General features: G+C 50.0%; 7 protein-coding genes and 1 pseudogene across 8 annotated transcripts; 7 read left to right on the forward strand and 1 right to left on the reverse strand.

Moving 5' to 3' along the window:
- Positions 1 to 529: 529 nt before the first annotated feature.
- On the forward strand, positions 530 to 2466 carry BDP81DRAFT_462415 (uncharacterized protein; the record flags this gene model as incomplete). The annotated part of the gene is made up of 8 exons (XM_060593894.1): positions 530 to 717; positions 771 to 774; positions 817 to 942; positions 973 to 1056; positions 1107 to 1391; positions 1441 to 2159; positions 2202 to 2281; positions 2318 to 2466. The coding sequence occupies 8 exons, from the start codon at positions 530 to 532 to the stop codon at positions 2464 to 2466; spliced, it is 1635 nt and encodes a 544-aa protein (XP_060443183.1).
- Positions 2467 to 3385: 919 nt separating this feature from the next.
- BDP81DRAFT_395867 (uncharacterized protein) lies at positions 3386 to 3627 on the forward strand (the record flags this gene model as incomplete). The annotated part of the gene is made up of 2 exons (XM_060588119.1): positions 3386 to 3554; positions 3611 to 3627. The coding sequence occupies 2 exons, from the start codon at positions 3386 to 3388 to the stop codon at positions 3625 to 3627; spliced, it is 186 nt and encodes a 61-aa protein (XP_060443184.1).
- Positions 3628 to 5343: 1716 nt separating this feature from the next.
- On the reverse strand, positions 5344 to 7547 carry BDP81DRAFT_395868 (uncharacterized protein; the record flags this gene model as incomplete). The annotated part of the gene is made up of 3 exons (XM_060588120.1): positions 5344 to 5586; positions 6604 to 6669; positions 6891 to 7547. 3 exons carry the CDS (start codon positions 7545 to 7547, stop codon positions 5344 to 5346), a joined length of 966 nt encoding a protein of 321 aa, XP_060443185.1.
- On the forward strand, positions 6569 to 6646 carry BDP81DRAFT_t212 (annotated as a pseudogene). Its single transcript has one exon. The product of its transcript is annotated as a tRNA-OTHER (tRNA).
- A 154-nt stretch (positions 7548 to 7701) lies between the features above and the next one.
- On the forward strand, positions 7702 to 9226 carry BDP81DRAFT_492455 (uncharacterized protein; the record flags this gene model as incomplete). The annotated part of the gene is made up of 3 exons (XM_060595331.1): positions 7702 to 7934; positions 8161 to 8464; positions 8670 to 9226. Coding segments are annotated over 3 exons (753 nt in total), but the record flags the coding sequence as incomplete, so codon positions are not given.
- A 1261-nt stretch (positions 9227 to 10487) lies between these two features.
- BDP81DRAFT_431555 (cation transport protein-domain-containing protein) lies at positions 10488 to 13109 on the forward strand. The gene is made up of 3 exons (XM_060590687.1): positions 10488 to 12009; positions 12070 to 12194; positions 12251 to 13109. The coding sequence occupies exons 1-3, from the start codon at positions 10569 to 10571 to the stop codon at positions 13040 to 13042; spliced, it is 2358 nt and encodes a 785-aa protein (XP_060443187.1). The 5' UTR covers positions 10488 to 10568; the 3' UTR covers positions 13043 to 13109.
- A 485-nt stretch (positions 13110 to 13594) lies between these two features.
- On the forward strand, positions 13595 to 14696 carry BDP81DRAFT_431559 (Alpha/Beta hydrolase protein). Its single transcript, XM_060590688.1, has one exon. The coding sequence runs from the start codon at positions 13736 to 13738 to the stop codon at positions 14279 to 14281; it is 546 nt and encodes a 181-aa protein (XP_060443188.1). The 5' UTR covers positions 13595 to 13735; the 3' UTR covers positions 14282 to 14696.
- Positions 14697 to 17059: 2363 nt separating this feature from the next.
- BDP81DRAFT_395871 (uncharacterized protein) lies at positions 17060 to 17980 on the forward strand (the record flags this gene model as incomplete). Its single annotated transcript, XM_060588121.1, has 3 exons — positions 17060 to 17391; positions 17437 to 17799; positions 17908 to 17980. 3 exons carry the CDS (start codon positions 17060 to 17062, stop codon positions 17978 to 17980), a joined length of 768 nt encoding a protein of 255 aa, XP_060443189.1.
- Between the last annotated feature and the right edge of the window lie 249 nt (positions 17981 to 18229).

Raw genomic sequence — 18229 nt, forward strand, 5'->3', positions numbered from 1 at the left:
AAATAATTTACCAGTAAGCCTCTAGGCTGCTCACGAGTCGGCATCGCGACGAAGGCGGGTATTGCGAGTAGTACATCCTCCGTTCTAAAATACGGCGTAGCTGCCAGTGAGGGGTCTAAACGGGGGCTAGGTACGGACCGCCTGGGTATCTACCTCGTGCCCGAGCGCCTGAGGGCCATGCTGATCAATCCTGCCCGTGGGTCAGATAGGCGCCCTTGCCACACAAGATGCAGCCATCTTAATGGCGAATGGTCTACTTCAATCCCTGGCTTCTCAATACAATGTTGTGTACCACCCTGGCTGACGTGTCAGGCTTACACCCCCTCATGAGGTCCAGAGGAGACAAGCCGGCTCAATTTGATTTTAGGCACTAACGCGCACACAGCAGCAATAACGCACAAACAACCAATACTGCCTACTAGGACACTCCCAAGCTCGTCTGGCTGACCTGGATGTCTTCTTCTACATCACGCGACCTATCTACACGTCGCAAAGCTTTCTCCTGGACCTTGTCTGACGTACCGCCGTGATGACTTCTTTTACGTATGGCACAACTTCGCTATGGGCTGTCGGGATAGCTACAATTGCTGCTCTGCTACTTACAGCGTACCCCTTCATCGTCAGGCTCCAGCCTAACCGGCGCAATTCACGCGCAGACGGCCTTGATGTTATCTACGATCCATCAGAGAATAAACCTACAGGTAACCTTCAATTCGAGTAAGAAGTCTTGTTTACCAGATATATTTCTTAATAACTAACTCTCTTTATAGAATTGTCGCTGTCCACGGCCTGGGTGCGCATCCTGATCACACTTAGGAGGGCAAAAAAGACCAGGCTAAGGTTCACCTCCTCCGAAATTTACTCCCAAAGGCTGTCCTAACTGCAAGAATTCTGTCCTTTTCTTATAACTCCGACTGGCTGGTGGATGCCCCTGAGAAGACGGTATAGCAAGTTGGTTATAGATTAGCGGAGATACTCGCCAAATATCGAGCCGGAGCTTTGCGCCTTCCCATCATCTTTATTCGGTATAGCTTTGGTGGTATCGTTATTAAAGAGGTATAATCACCGTTGAACATCATATTCTCTTTATCTGATACATGCTATAGGCCCTCTGCGCGTTAGAATCGTCTCCGAATGCGCTGGCGGATACGTGCGGCATTATCTTTCTTGGAACCCCTCATCAAGGTTCATCATTATCAGCTGCGGGAGCTCTCCTGAGCAAGCTGACCGGCTTCCTCGGCTCCAACACGACGTTGCTTATAGCCTTACAGAGCAATCAAACACAACCATCTGACCTGGAAGCTAAGTTTCGGCGTGTCGCTGCCGACAAGCAGATCAAATCGTTTTTTGAGACAAAGCCTACGTTTTTCGGGGGACTTTCTATTGGCCTTGTAAGTGTGGCTGGACTTACACGTCGAATATAATCTAATATCTAAGTAGGTCGTCAGTAGAGACTCAGCCACAGGCTATTCGAATGATTCCGTCGGTATAGACACCAATCATGCCGGGTTGAATAAGTTCAACAGCCCAGATCACCCCGGATTCAAAGACATCAAGGCCGCTATCGAGAAATTCCGGGCTCAGCCCATTATCGAGCAAGCAGACGACTTTTTACTCAAGAAGCACTACAACAGTGAAAAGCTCATGATCCAGAGGCTATCGGGAAAGGAATTATCAATAGACCAATGCTATATTAATCTTTCCATCGTGGAGCAGATACAGAGGGACAAGCCCTTCCGAAACGAGCTAGAAGCCAAAAACTCAGAACCAAAATCCTCGCCATTCTCGCTGCTTGCGCGACTCAAGGTTGAGACGTCAGCAGAGCAGAGTCAAGTCCAATTGAAAGACCTTTTCAGTCGACGCAGAAGATCCGACGGGACGGAAATCTCACCTAGGAGGGTCTTAATTCGCGGACGCGCTGGGGTAGGCAAGACCACCCTATGTAAGAAGATAGTGCATGGTTTTGTCAGGAGTGGCATATGGCGCGACCTGTTCGACCGTGTGCTCTGGGTACCTTTGAGGACCTTGAAGGAGCGACCAGCTACCGGTTATAATCTCGAAAGCCTCTTCTTCGACGAGTTCTTTCGGCCTCGAGGAAATAGGACAGGGGAGCTCTTCGCTGAGGAGACCAGAAAGGCGCTAAAGGACAATCGAACACTGTTTATCCTTGACGGCTAGGATCAAGTAGATCGTATTACTAGCGCCGGCTCTGATATATCCCGTTTTCTACGCAAGTTACTTCATCAACCCAATATCATTATCACCTCGCGGCCGTCTGCTAGTGTTCCTATTCCGGACCAGTAGCCAATCCACCTAGAGCTAGAAACAATTGGATTCAACCCGGCTCAAGTGGACGAGTACATCGAAGTAACGCACGTCAAAACGGACACTAGGAAGGTGGATGAAATAAAGACTTTCCTTCAAAGCCACGAGCTTATCAGAAGTCTCGTTAGAATTCCCATGTAGCTAGATGCATTCTATTATTGCTAAAACGATTTCAAGGGCAACCGAGGAAATTCGCCGGAGACTATGACCACGCTATACGAGGCGATGTAAACGAGTTTATGGAAAAAGGATATCTGGCGGCTTGAAAAAAAGCATGAGGGGGAAAGAATCGAAACTAGCGACTTGAAGACTGCTGGTCAACTTAGTGTCGAAAGACATGTCAAGGCCGAGGCTAGTTTTCTCGAGCACCTCGCTTTCGCTAGGTTAATTATCGATAAATTGGAATTCGAGTCGGGGTACCGAGACATGATCAATGAATATGCGACCAGCAGCAGTTCAGATCTTATGCTGGACAAAACGCTGCCTTGCCTCTCATTTCTACGAAGCTCAGACCCATCGGTCGAGCCTATTCACCAGAGCTATCATTTTATCCACTTGACATTTCAGGAATATTTTGCCGCACGCCACTTTGTGCAACACTGGAATCACCGCCAACCTTTCAAGCAGCACCTATCTGGTCAACAGAGTGGTGGGGATATAACTCCTGTCGAGTTTTTTAAGAGACATAAATACGACACACAGTACGACGTTATGTAGCGTTTTGTGGCTGGGCTGCTAGACAAAGAGAAGAACGCGAGTAATTTCTTTGAAGAAATTGAGAAAGAGCCGATCGACCTTCTGGGACCTACCCACCAACGGTTAGTCATGCACTGCTTAAACGAGACACTTAAATTACCAACTGGGCTTCGAGATTAGAGGGGGAAAAGACTACTTACTACAATGGGTATTATTTGAGAGGGACTTCACAGGATCATTAACATTTATAAGGGAACCAGAGATTCCAGAACAAGTATTGAATAGCGCCTTGAGTGCTTCTGGAGACAAAACCAGCTTCTTGGACGCTTTGCGCCGTTCTCAAAGGCACTTATCAGACGCAACCATGGCCGCCCTTGTGGGATTCCTCAAGGACGAAGACAGCAATGTACGAGATTCCGCCGCTTATGCCCTAGGCAAGCAGTCGACGTTATCAGACACAACCACGGCCGCCCTTGTCGGACTCCTCAAGGACGAGGATTGGAGAGTACGAGAAATCGCCGCTAAAGCCCTAGGTAACCAGTCGACGTTATCAGACAGCATACTAGATGCAATAGGAATACCCATCCAGGTAAAAGCACAAACTAATTCGGGAATCCCCATTTTTCGTCGTTCTCGAGATTTAGAGCTATTATATGAAAGCCTCTTACAGCGCAGCTTTAACGAGTATTTTAGTCTTTATGCTGATGGAGATATTTTTATTCTTAACCAGGCGTCTGGACTTAGAATGGTAACCTTGGGGGATCAAAATCTGTTTCAGATGGCAGTAAAGCAGGGGCGAAAACATTTAGAGAAGAGCAATTTCTATAGTTTATGGAGTAAACCTGGCGAACAGGATAGTCATTAAACACTACTATCTTGTTTTATCAATTCTCTATTATTACTAATACTTAGTAGTAAAGCAGTAGGAAGAGGTCAATGTCACTTTCAAGGCTGCATGGCATAGCATTATTCATCACGTGTAGAAGGAAATGGGAATATATTTTTACGATACTTACTTCATAATTAGTGCGCGCACCAGTCCTTGCACAAGGCTGTGGAGGTCCTGGCCAAACGTCTAAGTAGCATATATGTATACTTCTCAGAGCGCAAAATGATTTTCATTCTCATAATAAAAAAGCAGGTACAGTCGCAGGGATCATCTATTGCTATCCTAGATGAGACCTATTACGTTCAGCTAGTCTCTGATAGTAGGGTCTATAATAGAAGTTGGGGATTGGCGGTGTAGGTCAGATGTCGTTTGTAGTTCTCAGTCGTAAGGCAGGATGCGCTAAACAGACCAGGTCTTCAGAAACTGAGGTGATTAGGCTTGAACTCAACAAGGTAATTCGCAGTGAAGGTAAGCTGGCAGTATTCCGAAGAATATTTACAAAGTTGATTACTGAAGACCTATGGAAGTCTAACCTAGAGCCAAGTGTCACGGCCAGCTAGTCGTAGTAAGGTATGTCTGCAGAAGTTGAGGCTGCGTTACTAAATAACGGTACCTTAGTCGGGGATAGCTTCACAAGCTATGTCTGTAAGTCGTAAGTTAGGCTAAGGCTTCGGTGATCAATCGTAGTCTTGTCAGGAAGGGTCTCAGTGAAGATAGCTGAAAGCGATCATAAGATCTGATACGAAGTTAATTGCTGAAGAAGCTATGGGAAGTCTGTCCTTGAGCCCGGCCCAAGTCCATGCTATATACAAGTCCTGATTCCTGATCATATCCTTTGTCCCTTGGATCGACCTGGATCATTCTGATCGAGAATGATGCAAAGAGCGCTGTATCATGAGGTATGTCGAATTCCACCTTGTGTCGTTGTTGAGCGTCAGCATGAGCTCCTGCGACGACTCCTCGAAGAGAGTAAATGTATCGTTCTCGTCGATCTCATTGCTAACCTCGAGGAAGGCCTCATATCGTTAAGGCGATGAGCGAATAAATTTGACGACGTTCCGAAGCTTACTAACAGGGCCCCTTGTGCACCAGAGGTTAAGATCTTCTTAAAGTTGCCTAGTATTAATCAGTGTATCTGATTCTTGCTCGAATGCCTCTTTATCATTGCCAAACAGAAAGGCCTTGTCGACGAGGTTAAGAATATGACCGTAGCACCTAATCCTCCGGTCAAGAACATCTTCCTGGGTATAGGCATGAGATAATATAGGATATAAGTGACCTAGGCAAGTGTCGTTGTTTGAGGCATTGTCGTAAACAATTGCTCCGACTTGGTCGCCCAATTCCCAGTCGTTTATTATGGATTTCATAGTCTGGGCAATGTTGGCCCCATCGTGAGCACTATACTGTCGTCGTAGAGCAATGAGGTATTGTGTCTATTGCCCAGCATGGTTTAGAAAGTGAGTGAAGACGGCGATGATGGCATTCCGCGTTGGCGAGGTCCATAGATCGAATGATAGGTGGACTTTCGTCATTAACCTCCGGATCTCTGCCCTGATTATATCTTTCTTCTTGACGAAGATCCTGTTCAGCTCCTTTCTCATACTTCCGTATGATAATGAGAGTTCGTTGGCAGTACCATAATCTAACTGATAGAGGAGGGCCCGGAGGTAAGGATCCTAGAAAGTTATGAATAGGCTATTGTTATTGACAATATATCCGATTGCCAATTCCTTAATTCTCGTTACCTGGCCCTTCGTGACAGCACCAGAGGTAAGTTTCCGTCTCTTCGGCGCAGAGTCGTACTCTGAGGATTCTGATGGATGTGGTGATTCGCTGGAGCTTGGATCCATTACTCGGTGCTTTGACCTTAACTGAGTCGTCGCTGAGCTCGTAGCTATTGCTTTGAAGCAGGTAATAATGCCTATTTCGTCGCAGCGACGACAAAACCAGAAGACTTCGCCTCGAATGTTTCCATTATAGATCTCTCGAGCGAAGACCCCCTCTAAGCGGATCCACGACTTCCTTGGCCTTGCGCCCTTCTATGATATCAAATCGTCGTTAACGAAAGTCCTCCCTTTCCAGATTGCTTTTGGAAGGGCAAGGAGGTTGTTGCGAGTATTGAGGTCGGTCGATGATGCGAGATTGGCGTCGGTTAGGGCCGGTAGCTACGAGGTAATCCGAAGTGGTTGCGGCGCGCCAAAGACCGTGCGATTCATTGCTACTTAATTAATTACGATATGGCGAATCGATTGATATATAATTTAATTGATTTTGACGATAATTGTGGTGGTCGCAAAGGGTTGGAAGTGGTAGTGCGTAACTTCGTTGGTTTTGTTGATGTTGAGAAAAGGGGGCACCAGTTGACTAGCGGAGGTTTTTTTGATTCCTGAACATTGTATGTGGGCAGTACACACTGCTCATCTGGACCAACGAGGCAAGCAATGAGGCAATACGACTGGTATTGACGGTTGGTTGGTGATGTTGTGGTGAAAGGTGAAAGGTGGCTGCGGTGGGCTGGATCAACCAGGAAGTGGATCGGGCAGCTGGTGCCTGGGGCACCAGCCACTGCCTCAGGTATCCACAGTCCCACATTGTAGGATGCCAAATCCAGCGCTCTGTACTACTCAGGCATTTTTATTTTTAAAATAATTGCTACTAATCCATATAGTTAAGTGGTATGATACCGAACTTACAATCGTAAGTGAGGAGTCGTGGGTTGGAATCCCGCTATGGGTATTCATGATGCCAATGACGAGCTTCTGTGGGGCGTGATTAGCAGCGTCGATTTTTAATTGGCCCGGCCCCGGATATTTCTTTTTCCGGGCGACCTTATATTTGATCAAATATATCAAACATAGGGCCTCACGATATTTGATTGTTTGACTCGCTGAAATTCCTATATTTGACTGTTTGTTTGACTTATTTGTTTGATTGATTTGAATGGGTATGTGCGCTGCTGGAGCCTAAGGGCCTGGCAGACTGTCCGGCGTAGGGCGAAGGGGGCGTGCTTCCTAGCAGCCGCTAGGCCCTCTTCTGGGATACGGGTAAAGACCCGGAGGTCCTCCTTCGGTTGGGATAGAGCCTGGGCCCGGGTCTCCGTCAGACTCTGTGTCTGGACTTCGGGCCGGGTGGGGATTCGAGTACGGGTCGGGGCTACGGCCACGGCTGTAGTTGAAGCCGAGGCTGCTACGTCAGTCCATTTCCGGCTCGGAGCCGGAGCCGTAGTCTCGTTACCCATAATCCTCTTCAAGGCTTGGATTACATAGGTTGTAGCTTCTTTTGCAATCTGCTTCCTAGGCCCCTCAAAGCAAGAGATCACGTTGTCCACAGACTGAGCAATAGCCATAAAGACGTCCTTTCGGGCTTCATAGTGCTTAGCCTCTTCATTAAGAGCTGTAAGGACAGCTCCAGTAGCTGTCCCAGTCATAGTCGAGGGCCCCTTAGCCGTTAAGGGGGTTGTTGTTGGGGCGTCGGGCTGGCTTCCCACGAGGCTGGGCCGGAGTGGCTGGGCCTCGGTTTCGCGGCGGCGTTTAGCCCTTGAGGATGGGGGCGGCTCTGAAGAGGGTCCAGAGCCTCGATCAGGGCCGGCCGAGGAGGCCGGCAACGGTCCAGAGCCCGCCGGAGGCTGCGAGGCCATCGCGGGAGAGCGCCGGAGGAGAGGTGAAGGGTTTTCAGCTGTTAAGGATTTTGGTGGTAGCCCACTTATTACACTAACAGTAGATGCCAAGAAAAATTAGGCGAGAGGGAAGTTAAAGAGGCCCTGTAGTATTGCGTCAGCTACTTCCGATGCGGATGTTTTGCAAAATACGATACTGATATCCGGTCTTCACTACGCATGGAATAAAGGCGATCTCTATCCATTTGAATTCACTTTTGTCTTCCAAAAGATTCAGAGCATACGACAGGTGAACTCTTGGCTTGTCGCCACGCCACACGAACAAGATGCCATGCGGTGCGCGAAGTACATCAGCACGCTCTGCTTCATAGAGGTAAGACGAAGCTATTTATTTCGCTCATATACCCCGTCATACTGACATCTCAGATTCTTAGTGCTGCCTGGGAAATTTGGCTATTGCCGAATCTCACCTTAGAGGTCTCATGATTTAACTGGATTCTCAGCGAGCAGCAACCCCCAGTCAACACCTAGCTGATGACATTGAAGTTGAGCAGACGACTTGCTACCTTATTCTGTAAAAAACCTCAAATGGCAGATGAAAATGGACATGTTCATTGATTCTTTACCTCACCAGAAATTGCAACGTCGTCCACTGCTTGAAAAGCCGCTCAGACGACACTCTTGCTACTTACACATCACCTCAAGGCGAAAGGCCACACTCAGATCATAGAGAGTCAGCCCACTTGATAAATCAATGGCATGTCCACGAGGCCAGTGATCTAGATCTTCGTCTAAGGGCCCCCCGAATGGTGCCGTTCTTTTTCGGCTCTGTCCAACAAGGCAGAAAGCCAAAGATCATTGACGTGTACCCGACTATTACAGCTCTTCGGAATATTACCAAGCTCACAGACCTAAAGCATGCGAAAGCATCTGCTGACGTAGTTCTTGTTGGGCAGCGATTATCAGGTAGGGGGTCAATGGGATGTATTGATGAGTATGAAGAACGAGTGGCTATGGGAATATCCCGACTATCTATATAGTGAGTGGAAGACCCTTTATACTGGCATACCCTTGGCAAACTTAGTCATGCTTGTGTAAGACCATATTGTTTCATAGGCATAGTGTGACAATCGTTGTAACGAGTGTACTGGGATGGGCCTGACAGTTCTCACCACGCCCTGGCAGGTCTGGGATAGTGGTGGCTCATCTGAACTGCTGTTCGCAGTAATCAGCGCCCATACTTCATCATTCGCCGACAAGGTTCAACTCCCGTCTCGCGGAAAACAAGCCTTCATATCGTCGTGGTCTGGATTCTGTGTGGGCGTCGGCATGTATCTGATTGCCGTTCTTGGGATCTAATATCAAGGTCTGGCAATGGAGAAGCAACTCCACTACCATATGCTTCGGGTTCTTACACAGGATTTGAGAAATGACTTAGTCAAACTCCAAAGTATGAACCGAGAGACACGCGATACGTGGCTCTGGAAAGCGTTTGTCGGATCATTAAGTTTGGTTCATGCCCAGTCATTTATCTGCGACAAGCGCCTCGATTCCATTCGGAAATGGGCCAAGGTCACTGGCGTTGTTGCATGGTCTGAAGCCAGGGAAGTGCTTAGCCGTGTTGTGTGGCCAGTTAGTTTAGATCGCGAGCTTATGTTTGTGTTGGTATTCCTTTCACAGGGAATTTGGTTCGAACCGTAGGGTCCTGGGGTGACGAAGTATCAATATCTCTGTATTGATTGATTCTGCGTAAGGAGTAGAAGGGAGATTCCAACCGGAGGTTGGGTGGGTAGTCGAGGTCTAATTGTACTCCCTCGAGGTGGCCCATGCTCTGCCCTTACTCGCGGTCGAATTGGACTTCCAATCCGACAGTTTGAGTCATTATGGGCAAGTCCAGCCTAGCAACCCTCAAACGGCATCACAGAGTTCCTCTTGATTCAAAAAATAAAATAAAAATTAGAGCAACGGCCACATCTGCATCTACAGTGAGTATCCCGTGACAGGTCTCCGGCCCCGGTCCCCTGCAGAGTGGTATGAAGCAGAAGATGAGAAACAAAACTTCAAAAATATACAACACCAGGTATTCGCTGGTCGTCACCGACCCAACTACTAATCCGGCCCTCACTGGCTTATCTATGGGAGAGCGGACGGGATCCCGAATTTTCCAATGGGTATGATCGTATGTGGTGGCTTGAAGGGATCAGGTTGCCTGTGTCGTGATGATGTCCGACAAGACGATGCAAGGCCAAGCCAAATTATTTACAGCTATCCCTAGTGACCTATAACTAAATGTATGCTAGTGTACAAAGCAACCAGTCAGTCAAAACTCTCAAGGATGGAAATGACTGGATGTTTAGCAGGCAAGAGCTTCTGGCCATGACCATTGGAAACATGACAATATTTGCCTGAACTTCTGAAGTCGTTCACAAGCGGCGGATCACCTGCCGCCGAAAGCTGGTGCCTGAGGAATATGCTCCGTAATTGTGCCTTGCCCGTACTTGAGTTCTTCGGGTTCCATGACGCCCGTCCTCCGAAGAACCTGTCGAATAGGTAGTACTACTCCGTAGAACCAAGCAATCAACACGTCACAATCCAGGCCCCGGGGGCGCGTACAACTTCACAATAGGGGCGGCCTCCCTTGCTACTTTAGGCCTTGGCGGAAATATGGTGTACTGTGTACGAATAGAACTGTATCCGTAGATGAGCTGTCATTAGAAAGGGGTGGGCCCGGGACCAGCCGCCCCTACAGACTGCCAACCGGATACGATTCCAAACTACCCCGGGCATTAGCAGGCCCTGCCGCCCTCCATGTGTCGCCGAAACAAGTCGATCAGGGGGAGCGCCACGCTTCCTTATCAGTTAAGTTGCCCACCAAGCTTTTCTCTTCCTGCAAGGCTAGGTAATATTTTCTTTCTCCCATTCCAAGTGCCGGCGCATTACGGCGGCCAGCCAGACTGACCTCTAACGACCGAATTGGTCGATTACCAGCCGGTGCTTTGTTTGCTCGCGTTACTTGCGCATAGCATCACTGCCGCTGTGGTGATGGCATGGCAACCATGGGAGAAGTTCAAGGCCGACCGTCCCGCCACGGCGGACTACATGGTTGAATCATGGGCAGCCGTCCGTCCATATCTGCCTCCGGTCAACTTCATCACAATTCACTACGCCTACTTCATACTGACCGGGCTCATCTTTGCCAGCATCTTTTACGGACTCTCCCACCCGACCAACAGCGTCAGTTTTATCGATAGCCTTTTCCTCGTCATCTCTGCCTTTACCACCTCCGGACTCAACACAATCGATATCAGCAAACTCAGTACCGCCCAGCAGGCTATTATGGCCTTGATGATGATTCTTGGCAGTCCCGTCTTCGTCTCTATCTTCACCATCTGGCTTCGCGCCCGCGTTTTTGAGAAGCGTTTCGAGGACATCGTCGAGACCGAACGAAACAGGAGGATCAAGAAGACTGGCGCTATAGTCGGCATGGCTGGAGCCATGATTGGTCTTCCTGTCATGTCGTCCTTTAAGGGGTCTAAGCGGAAGCAAATGAAGGGCAGACATGAGCGGCAGGCCGAGGCAGACGCCTTCCAGCTAACGAAGTCTACAACCCGCGAGAAGGGCCACGGCCGGAGCCAAAGCCAGACCACCAATCAAGAGTCTGCACCATCCGACATGCTAGAGCCCATCGAGGAGGGCCAGAAACTCGGCGTCTCCACCAGCTCCACCGAGCCACTCTCGCCCAAGTCGAATGCCACCAACAGGCGGAGGCCTTTCAGTCGTGACGACGGTCGCCAGTCCATTTCAGAAGGCTTCGATTTCAAGACGTTCATTCACGAGAACAAGCAATCAATCGGTAGAAATGGCCAGTTCTTCGACCTCACGGAGGAACAGCGCGAGTATCTGGGTGGCGTCGAATATCGGGCCCTTAAGGTTCTCTTTACCATTGTCTGCGTCTACTTCGTCCTCTGGCAGCTCCTTGGGGCGATCACGCTCGGCGCCTGGTCATATGTGCACAGCCAGAGCATAACGGCCGTCAATTCTCAAAACTCCTGGTGGGCTGGCATCTTTCTTGCTATCTCTTCTTTCAACAACGCTGGAATGACACTCCTGGACGCAGGCGTGGCAGCCTTTGACAATGATGCCTTCGTCTTGACCGTTGTTACCATCCTTTCCCTGGCTGGAAATGCTGCGTTCCCTGCGTTCCTCAGAGCAACCGTCTACTTCTGTAGCTGGGTTTTGAAGTTGTCTGTCGACGACGACGAGTACACTGTCTGGAAGCAAGCTTTCGATTTCATCCTAAAGTACCCTCGCCGTCTGTACATGATGATGTTCCCTTCCAAGGCCAATCTTGTGTTTGTCACCATGTTCTCCACAATCGCGATCATGGACTGGGTCTTATTGTTGGTTCTCAGCATTGGTAACTCTGCTATCGAGGCATATCCGGTTGGAAAGCGAGTTGGGCTGGCCATCTTTCAGGCACTGAGTAAGTCACCAAAGGCGGTTTTATTTTGGCCCAGACATTGACTGACCTTTCGGCCTTTAGCCATTCCTTCCGGAGGCTTCGCGGTTGTTCCTGTGTCAAGCCTATATTTCGATGTTCTGGTCCTGTGGGTCATCTTCATGTACATTTCCGCATATCCGGAGATTATCGTTATGCGAAACTCAAATGTCAGTGATATTCCTAGTCTAGCTGATCCATATGCTACCAACTAACTCTGTTTCAGGTGTACGAAGAACGGTCACTAGGAATCTACACCACGGAACCTGAAAAGTCCGAGGACCCAGACTTGACTGCCAATGAGTCGGTAGATGAACTGATGCCAACCTTTGGGCCCCTCCTATCACGACCGACGTCTGGCCATGCGCTTAGCTTAGAGCGAACAGCTGTTTCCGCATCAGGCGTGTCACAAGAAAAGTCGGGCATTTCCACCAAGCCCGTCAAGAGGCTAGCCGCCATCGGCCGGCGTGGTACCTCCTTCGTGGGCAAGCAGATCCAGAACAGGATGAACAACTTCCAGGGTGTGGGTGTGACGACGAAGCCGCGGCTGAAGCGGTCGGTTGCCATCAACTTTGACAACCCGAACGCGGCGCCGGGCTCCACCTCTACGCCTGAGGGCCACGTGAGCCTCGTGTCGCAGCACCTCCGAGGGCAGCTGTCGCACGATATCTGGGCCATCGCCTTCTCGCTGTTCTTGGTCACGCTGATCGAGACGTCCCATTCGATCGCGGACCCCCGCTCTTACAGCGTCTTCAACTTCTTGTTCGAAATCGTGTCGGGCTACACAAACATCGGACTGTCCATGGGCCTTCCGAACCACTCTTTCAGCTTCGTGGGCGGCTGGTACACGGGTTCAAAGCTGGTGATGATTATAATGATGATCCGTGGCAGACACAGAGGCCTCCCGGTCGCGCTGGACCACGCCGTCAAGCTGCCAGGATGGGACAATGTCAAGAAGCAGAATGAGGACGCTGAGATCAGGCGGAGTTTAAGTAAGAGTCGAACTACCTTATTTTAGAGATAGCGAGTTTTTTTTTAGAGTCTGTCCGTGAACGGACAGTAGACAGAATACATTCCATTTCACGCCCAAGGCTGTTGGGGTCATACTGCTCAGTGTCTTACTATTGGCTTCTGCTCTAACAAATCATGCCCGACACTGTTGTTCAAGTGCAACCGTCTCACCTAGATACTCACCTTGAGGCCGCTGCTATCGAATTCAAACCGTTCAAATAATTACAAAGTATCTGAAGTTTAAGGGAAACCGTCTTAGTAACGTATTTTAGGTGGCAGAAATACGTGGGCGGGTACTTCGTCCTTGACGTGCATTTACCACATCGCCTCCAAAACTGAGCCTTTCGGAGCAGTTGCGCCAGGATGTGCTGAACGCTCCCACACATTTCGTTCGAAATCGACGTCTCGGGAATTAACTCACCATATTCTCACAGCGTCAATCAGGTCACTGGATGCGACTTTGGCAATCGTACAAGGTTTGGCTGTCGGTGAATCCCATCAGCCATCGCCGAAAACACGGAAATACACGGCGTGAGGCAACACGAATACAAGCCTTGAAGGTCTGAGAAGCGCATATAAAAGTCGCCCATATCACTGCTTTCTAGAGAGAGTCAATTCATTTCAACCTCACAATCATCTACACATCATTGCACTGCTGCATCAAATCGCTACTCCATATCACCGATTCATCATCTTTACAATGGGTTTCCACGGCCGTTACACCACTGAGAAGGTGACCTATCCGTCTCATGGGGAGACCATCACTGGTGTCCTTTACAAGCCCCACGGCGTCGCCAATCCGCCTGGCATCGTGATCCTAGGTCCCTATTCGTTTGTCAAAGAGCAAGCTCCGTTGCAGTATGCCACGCGACTTGCTAATGAAGGCTACGCTGCCTTGATATTCGACCCACGCACTGTTGGAGAAAGTACCGGCCAGCCACGTCGTCTGGAAAACCCTGTGATGAAGAACGAAGACGTGGTCTCCGGTATCGATTATCTCGTCAGCAGGGGCGACGTAGATGCGAAGAGATTGTTCCTCGTGGGTGTCTGCCAGGGAGGCCCCGAGTGTCTTGATGTGGCGTCCTATGACGACCGCGTTGTCGCCGGCGCTTCCGTGACAGGATACTACCGCGACCATGAGACGGATGTCTGGATGATATGCTCCGGCTGCGTCAATGTCGAGCCAGGTGTCGATGTAGGATCTTTGAAGATGCCTACGCCCAAGCAAGGAGAAGCCCTCTATTAGGCGTGAATCCAACGAGCCAAAGATGCCAAGGCCCTGTATGAAAAGACGGGGGAAGTCATCTACCAACCTCTTGTCGACCCCAAAGCTGCGGATCCGAACATTGGCTCCCTTGCCGGGCTCCCTGGACCAGTCACATGGTCGTGGTATGGCCCCTGGACCATGAAGGGCTTCGAAAACCGGTTGCGGTCATGAGCGATTTGGATCACTTCGGCTATTCCACCGTCGCTGGCGTGGCCAAGCTCACTAAACCGGCTTTGGTGATTCATGGCAATAATTGCATCAATGACGCTGCAGCAAAGAGACATTTTGAGTCGATCCCGACAAAGAAGAAGAAGAAACTGATTTGGGACGATGAAATTTCGCATTTTCAGCACTACGAGCAGCCGGATGTTGTAGTTAAGAACGTATGTGAAATTGCGGCTTGTTTTGGACAGGCAGAGGTGTGAAGAAAAGAGGTATCCCATCGGGTGCTAACTCACCTCATTTTGCCAAGAGGTGGGGTAGAGCCAATAGGAACTTCCCAGCCTATTAGACTTATCCAATGATTCAACAGGATTTCCAGTACTTCTATTCTCTATATATTTTGTGTATGCCAGAGGTACCAGCAGTCTCCCTTCATACATAAAGGTACATTACAGTCTAAACAGCCCTGCCGAGTTTTTCTTACTTGCTGCGTGAGGTTATTCCTAGATATCTCGCCTAGAGCCTGGCGGGCTCTTAATGACCCCCTATTACTACAATAAGAGCAAGGCGAGCATACCCCCCTTGACCCCCTACCATGCTGCTCCCATGGAATAGAGGTATTCCTCTTGTCTGTAGCCCGTCTAGGTCGTGAAAGTCGTCGTCCGCCTGCCAATGGTCCAAACCGTTGAATAAGCTGAGCTGCAAGCATCTTCCGCCATTGGTGATGAGTTTTTACCTTCTTCCAACTCGGGCTGCCCCAGAGCTGTAGTAGGAAGCTATTCACAACTACCACTTCTAGCAGGAAATTCCAGGCAATTGACTGCCAGCCCCCTCGGCGAATAGGGTGGCTGTATTGATAATAGGACCTCATCTGGTCACTCACATCAACCCCATTCATCTTGTGATTGTACTCATCGATTGCCCTAGGAACTGGAAGGTCCTTACGGACGTCTGGGCCAAAGACTTGCCGGGCAGCCTTCTTAGCAGCGGTATCCCCAGCTGGGCGGCGGCGGCTGCGAATAACTTCCTGGCCATTCTGGAAGACAGTTGACAGGAAGAGTACGAGGGCATTATCCTTCCAGGTGAATTGGTTGACCTATTTCCTAGTTAGCTGGGTAGGGTAGGGCTGGGCGGGCTAGCAGCTTACCTCCCCATCTAAAGTCGGGATACAGTGTATTCCCCCCCAGGGGATACCCCGTCCTTCAGTCTCTTTCTCAATAACTAGGATCTTATCTATCCCACTATCCTTCCGGCAGGTACCAGAAGCTCCAAGCTCTTGATTCCGTAGGGTACGAAAGAGACGTACAGAGGCGAAGAGATTGTCAAGAAAGACGTGGTAGGTTGCAGCTGGAAGTAGGGAAACTAGGGTAGTTACTACCTGCTGTGTTGGTGTCAACAGAGCCAGCTTTCCAGCAGCCATCCCAGCTGGCTGGGCCTGAGGGACTAATGCGTATGGGCCCCTTCCATGTACGTGCCACAGCCACCGTATACAGTAGCCAGACTGGGCAAGGATCCAGATCTTATAGCCAGTTGGGATAGGTTTCGTTGGAATCGTTGTCGTCTCAAGAGATCGACCTGTAAATCGGACCATAGCCTCGTCGACTGTAAGGTCTGAACCAGGTATATAAAGGGAATCCCCAGTCTCTTGGATGTGGGCTGACCACTGGTTAACTTTACGGTATACATCTGGCATTTGATCTTGGCCCCGCCCCCGGCCCTGGCCCTGGCTGGGCTGGGCTGGCTGGCTGGGCCGGAATTCAGCAGTGTTAAATATCCGTAGTCGTTGGAGTAGTAGTTGGAAACGGTCCCGGGATATAAACCGCGTAAATAGGTGGATGGGATCCTCCCTCTCCTGCTGGGTTGACCAGTAGGTTGATAATTTAGATTCCCTATGGATCCCTATATATAATAGGATCCCTAAGAAGAAGTAGATCTCGTCTGCTGAAGTCTTCCTCCACTTGTTCGCTCTAGAGGTTCTGGCCCTAGGGTCCTCCTTAGACAACGGCGCCGCATTCGTCCACTGGGCCCACTGCTTCACGAGGCCCTTCGGAACGTATTGGACGAATAGATCAAGCGGGCTTGCCGGCAGCTCCTGTATTTCTTGGGCCCGGGCCGGCACGTCAAAAGGTTAGAAGGAGCCTGGAGGTCCATGCTCGGTAGCCGGAGGTTCGTGGGGCCGAACTGTTGCTGCGTCACAGCGCTCTGGTGTACAGGAGCTCACCTATCTCAACAACGGTAAGTTGTGCTATTCTCTTGTTTTTTCTTTGACAGCGGAACAAGGATTTCTTTTCTCGCCTGCATTACTCATTGCACAATATTCTCATTCAATTTGTGTTTCAGTGCCGCTAACCTAGTCTTTGTGACGTGACAACAGGCCTTGCCGTTCTGCACACTTTCACACACCCAACGTCGTACCCACAATGACGATGGCCGTCACGGCTGAGCCTCCTGCGAAAGCTGATATGGACATGGACACAGAGACGGAGATGGAGACGACTATTCATGCCTGTTTGGAATTTGCTGTCCAACTTGTCCGTCGCAACAATAAACCAATTTCGCATCACAATAATGGGTTTGTGGCTACAGAAGACAACAATGACCATAATCAAAAATTTCGACTCGAGCCCTCTGCCTTCTGTTCCCTTCTCCAACGCCTCGAGACTGATCCTCGCGTATCCCTTGAACATTTCAATGTCGAGTACGACCCCGAGACGCGTCTCGCTCGCTCGCTTTAAGATGACCCAGGGCCGTCTCCACGCCCTCGTCACCCAGAAATTTGGCAAGCTCGTCTCGGACGCCGCCAAAACCACTTTCCCTCAGATTGAACAACTTTTCGAGTGGCCATCCGACTTCTTTCCCCCAACCTCCTCGTCAAACTCCCTCGACGGTGGCTCAGAGTCACCAGGCACCCTCCTCGACCCCCTAAGGTACATCCCTGATGTCTCCTAGTACGCAGACACAGCAGACGGTAGCTACCTTCCGTGTGTGGTCACCGAGGTCGCCTACTCGAGCCCAACGACGTTGGAGGAGCTCGAGGCCAAATGCGCCCGATACATCTCGTACACTCATGGCAAAGTTCGCGCCGTAGTTGCAGTCAAGATCCCCTACGACCGCCAAAACCCGCGGAACATCGCCGGCACCAGACTCGATGATTGTCTTGTTGCCGTCTGGGTCTGGGACGTGAAGAACGAAAGGGTCAAGTGCGCGATGAGCTGGGCGAGCGTCACTCGACCAAACGCCAACATCACCCTGCGCCCGTGGCACGTTTCCGATCCCGTCAGCAACAAGCGACAGGACAAGAGACGTGGTAGAAGGGGAGGCAATAGAGCCGCGAGGTACGTCATCAAATATTCGTTTAATCACTCAATTCCCCATCCCATTCCATCCTGTCACTCGTCTGTGTCTGGCTAACAGGTTCCCCTCACTGGATTGGGGGTTTCCAGGGCCAGCTGTATTCGTGTTCCCTTTACCGAAATCAGAGAAATTCTCCGCACATCCATTGAGTTTGCCTCCTGAGCCGCCTGATTTGGGTGTGTAGTTGTTGTTGTTCTATCTAACGCCATGGCGGCAAGGGCGCAGCCGCCCTTGCGGCAGACCTCCCGGAGGGTATGTGGCGTGAAGGGTCGCAGGCTCTAGCTGCATACTATATAGTACACGCCGTATCCTGACGTCCTCCAAATCTTGCTCGTGAGCTACTATGTGTTCTATCCATCCCTAGCTCCCACTGGTGCCCTAGTTCCGTTATAACCATCTGGTTTCTTAATA

The sequence above is a fragment of the Colletotrichum phormii genome (assembly GCF_030913505.1).
Source record: "Colletotrichum phormii strain CBS 102054 chromosome Unknown BDP81scaffold_14, whole genome shotgun sequence".
Taxonomy (NCBI): Eukaryota; Fungi; Ascomycota; class Sordariomycetes; order Glomerellales; family Glomerellaceae; genus Colletotrichum; species Colletotrichum phormii.

Excerpts from the sequence above, each read along its gene's own strand:
- BDP81DRAFT_431555 (XM_060590687.1), top strand. The coding sequence starts at position 10,569 with ATGGCATGGCAACCATGGGAGAAGTTCAAGGCCGACCGTCCCGCCACG. Across the intron at positions 12,010-12,069 it reads GGCCATCTTTCAGGCACTGA|CCATTCCTTCCGGAGGCTTC; the intron begins GTAAGTCACCAA and ends TTCGGCCTTTAG. Across the intron at positions 12,195-12,250 it reads TCGTTATGCGAAACTCAAAT|GTGTACGAAGAACGGTCACT; the intron begins GTCAGTGATATT and ends ACTCTGTTTCAG.
- BDP81DRAFT_431559 (XM_060590688.1), top strand. The coding sequence starts at position 13,736 with ATGGGTTTCCACGGCCGTTACACCACTGAGAAGGTGACCTATCCGTCT.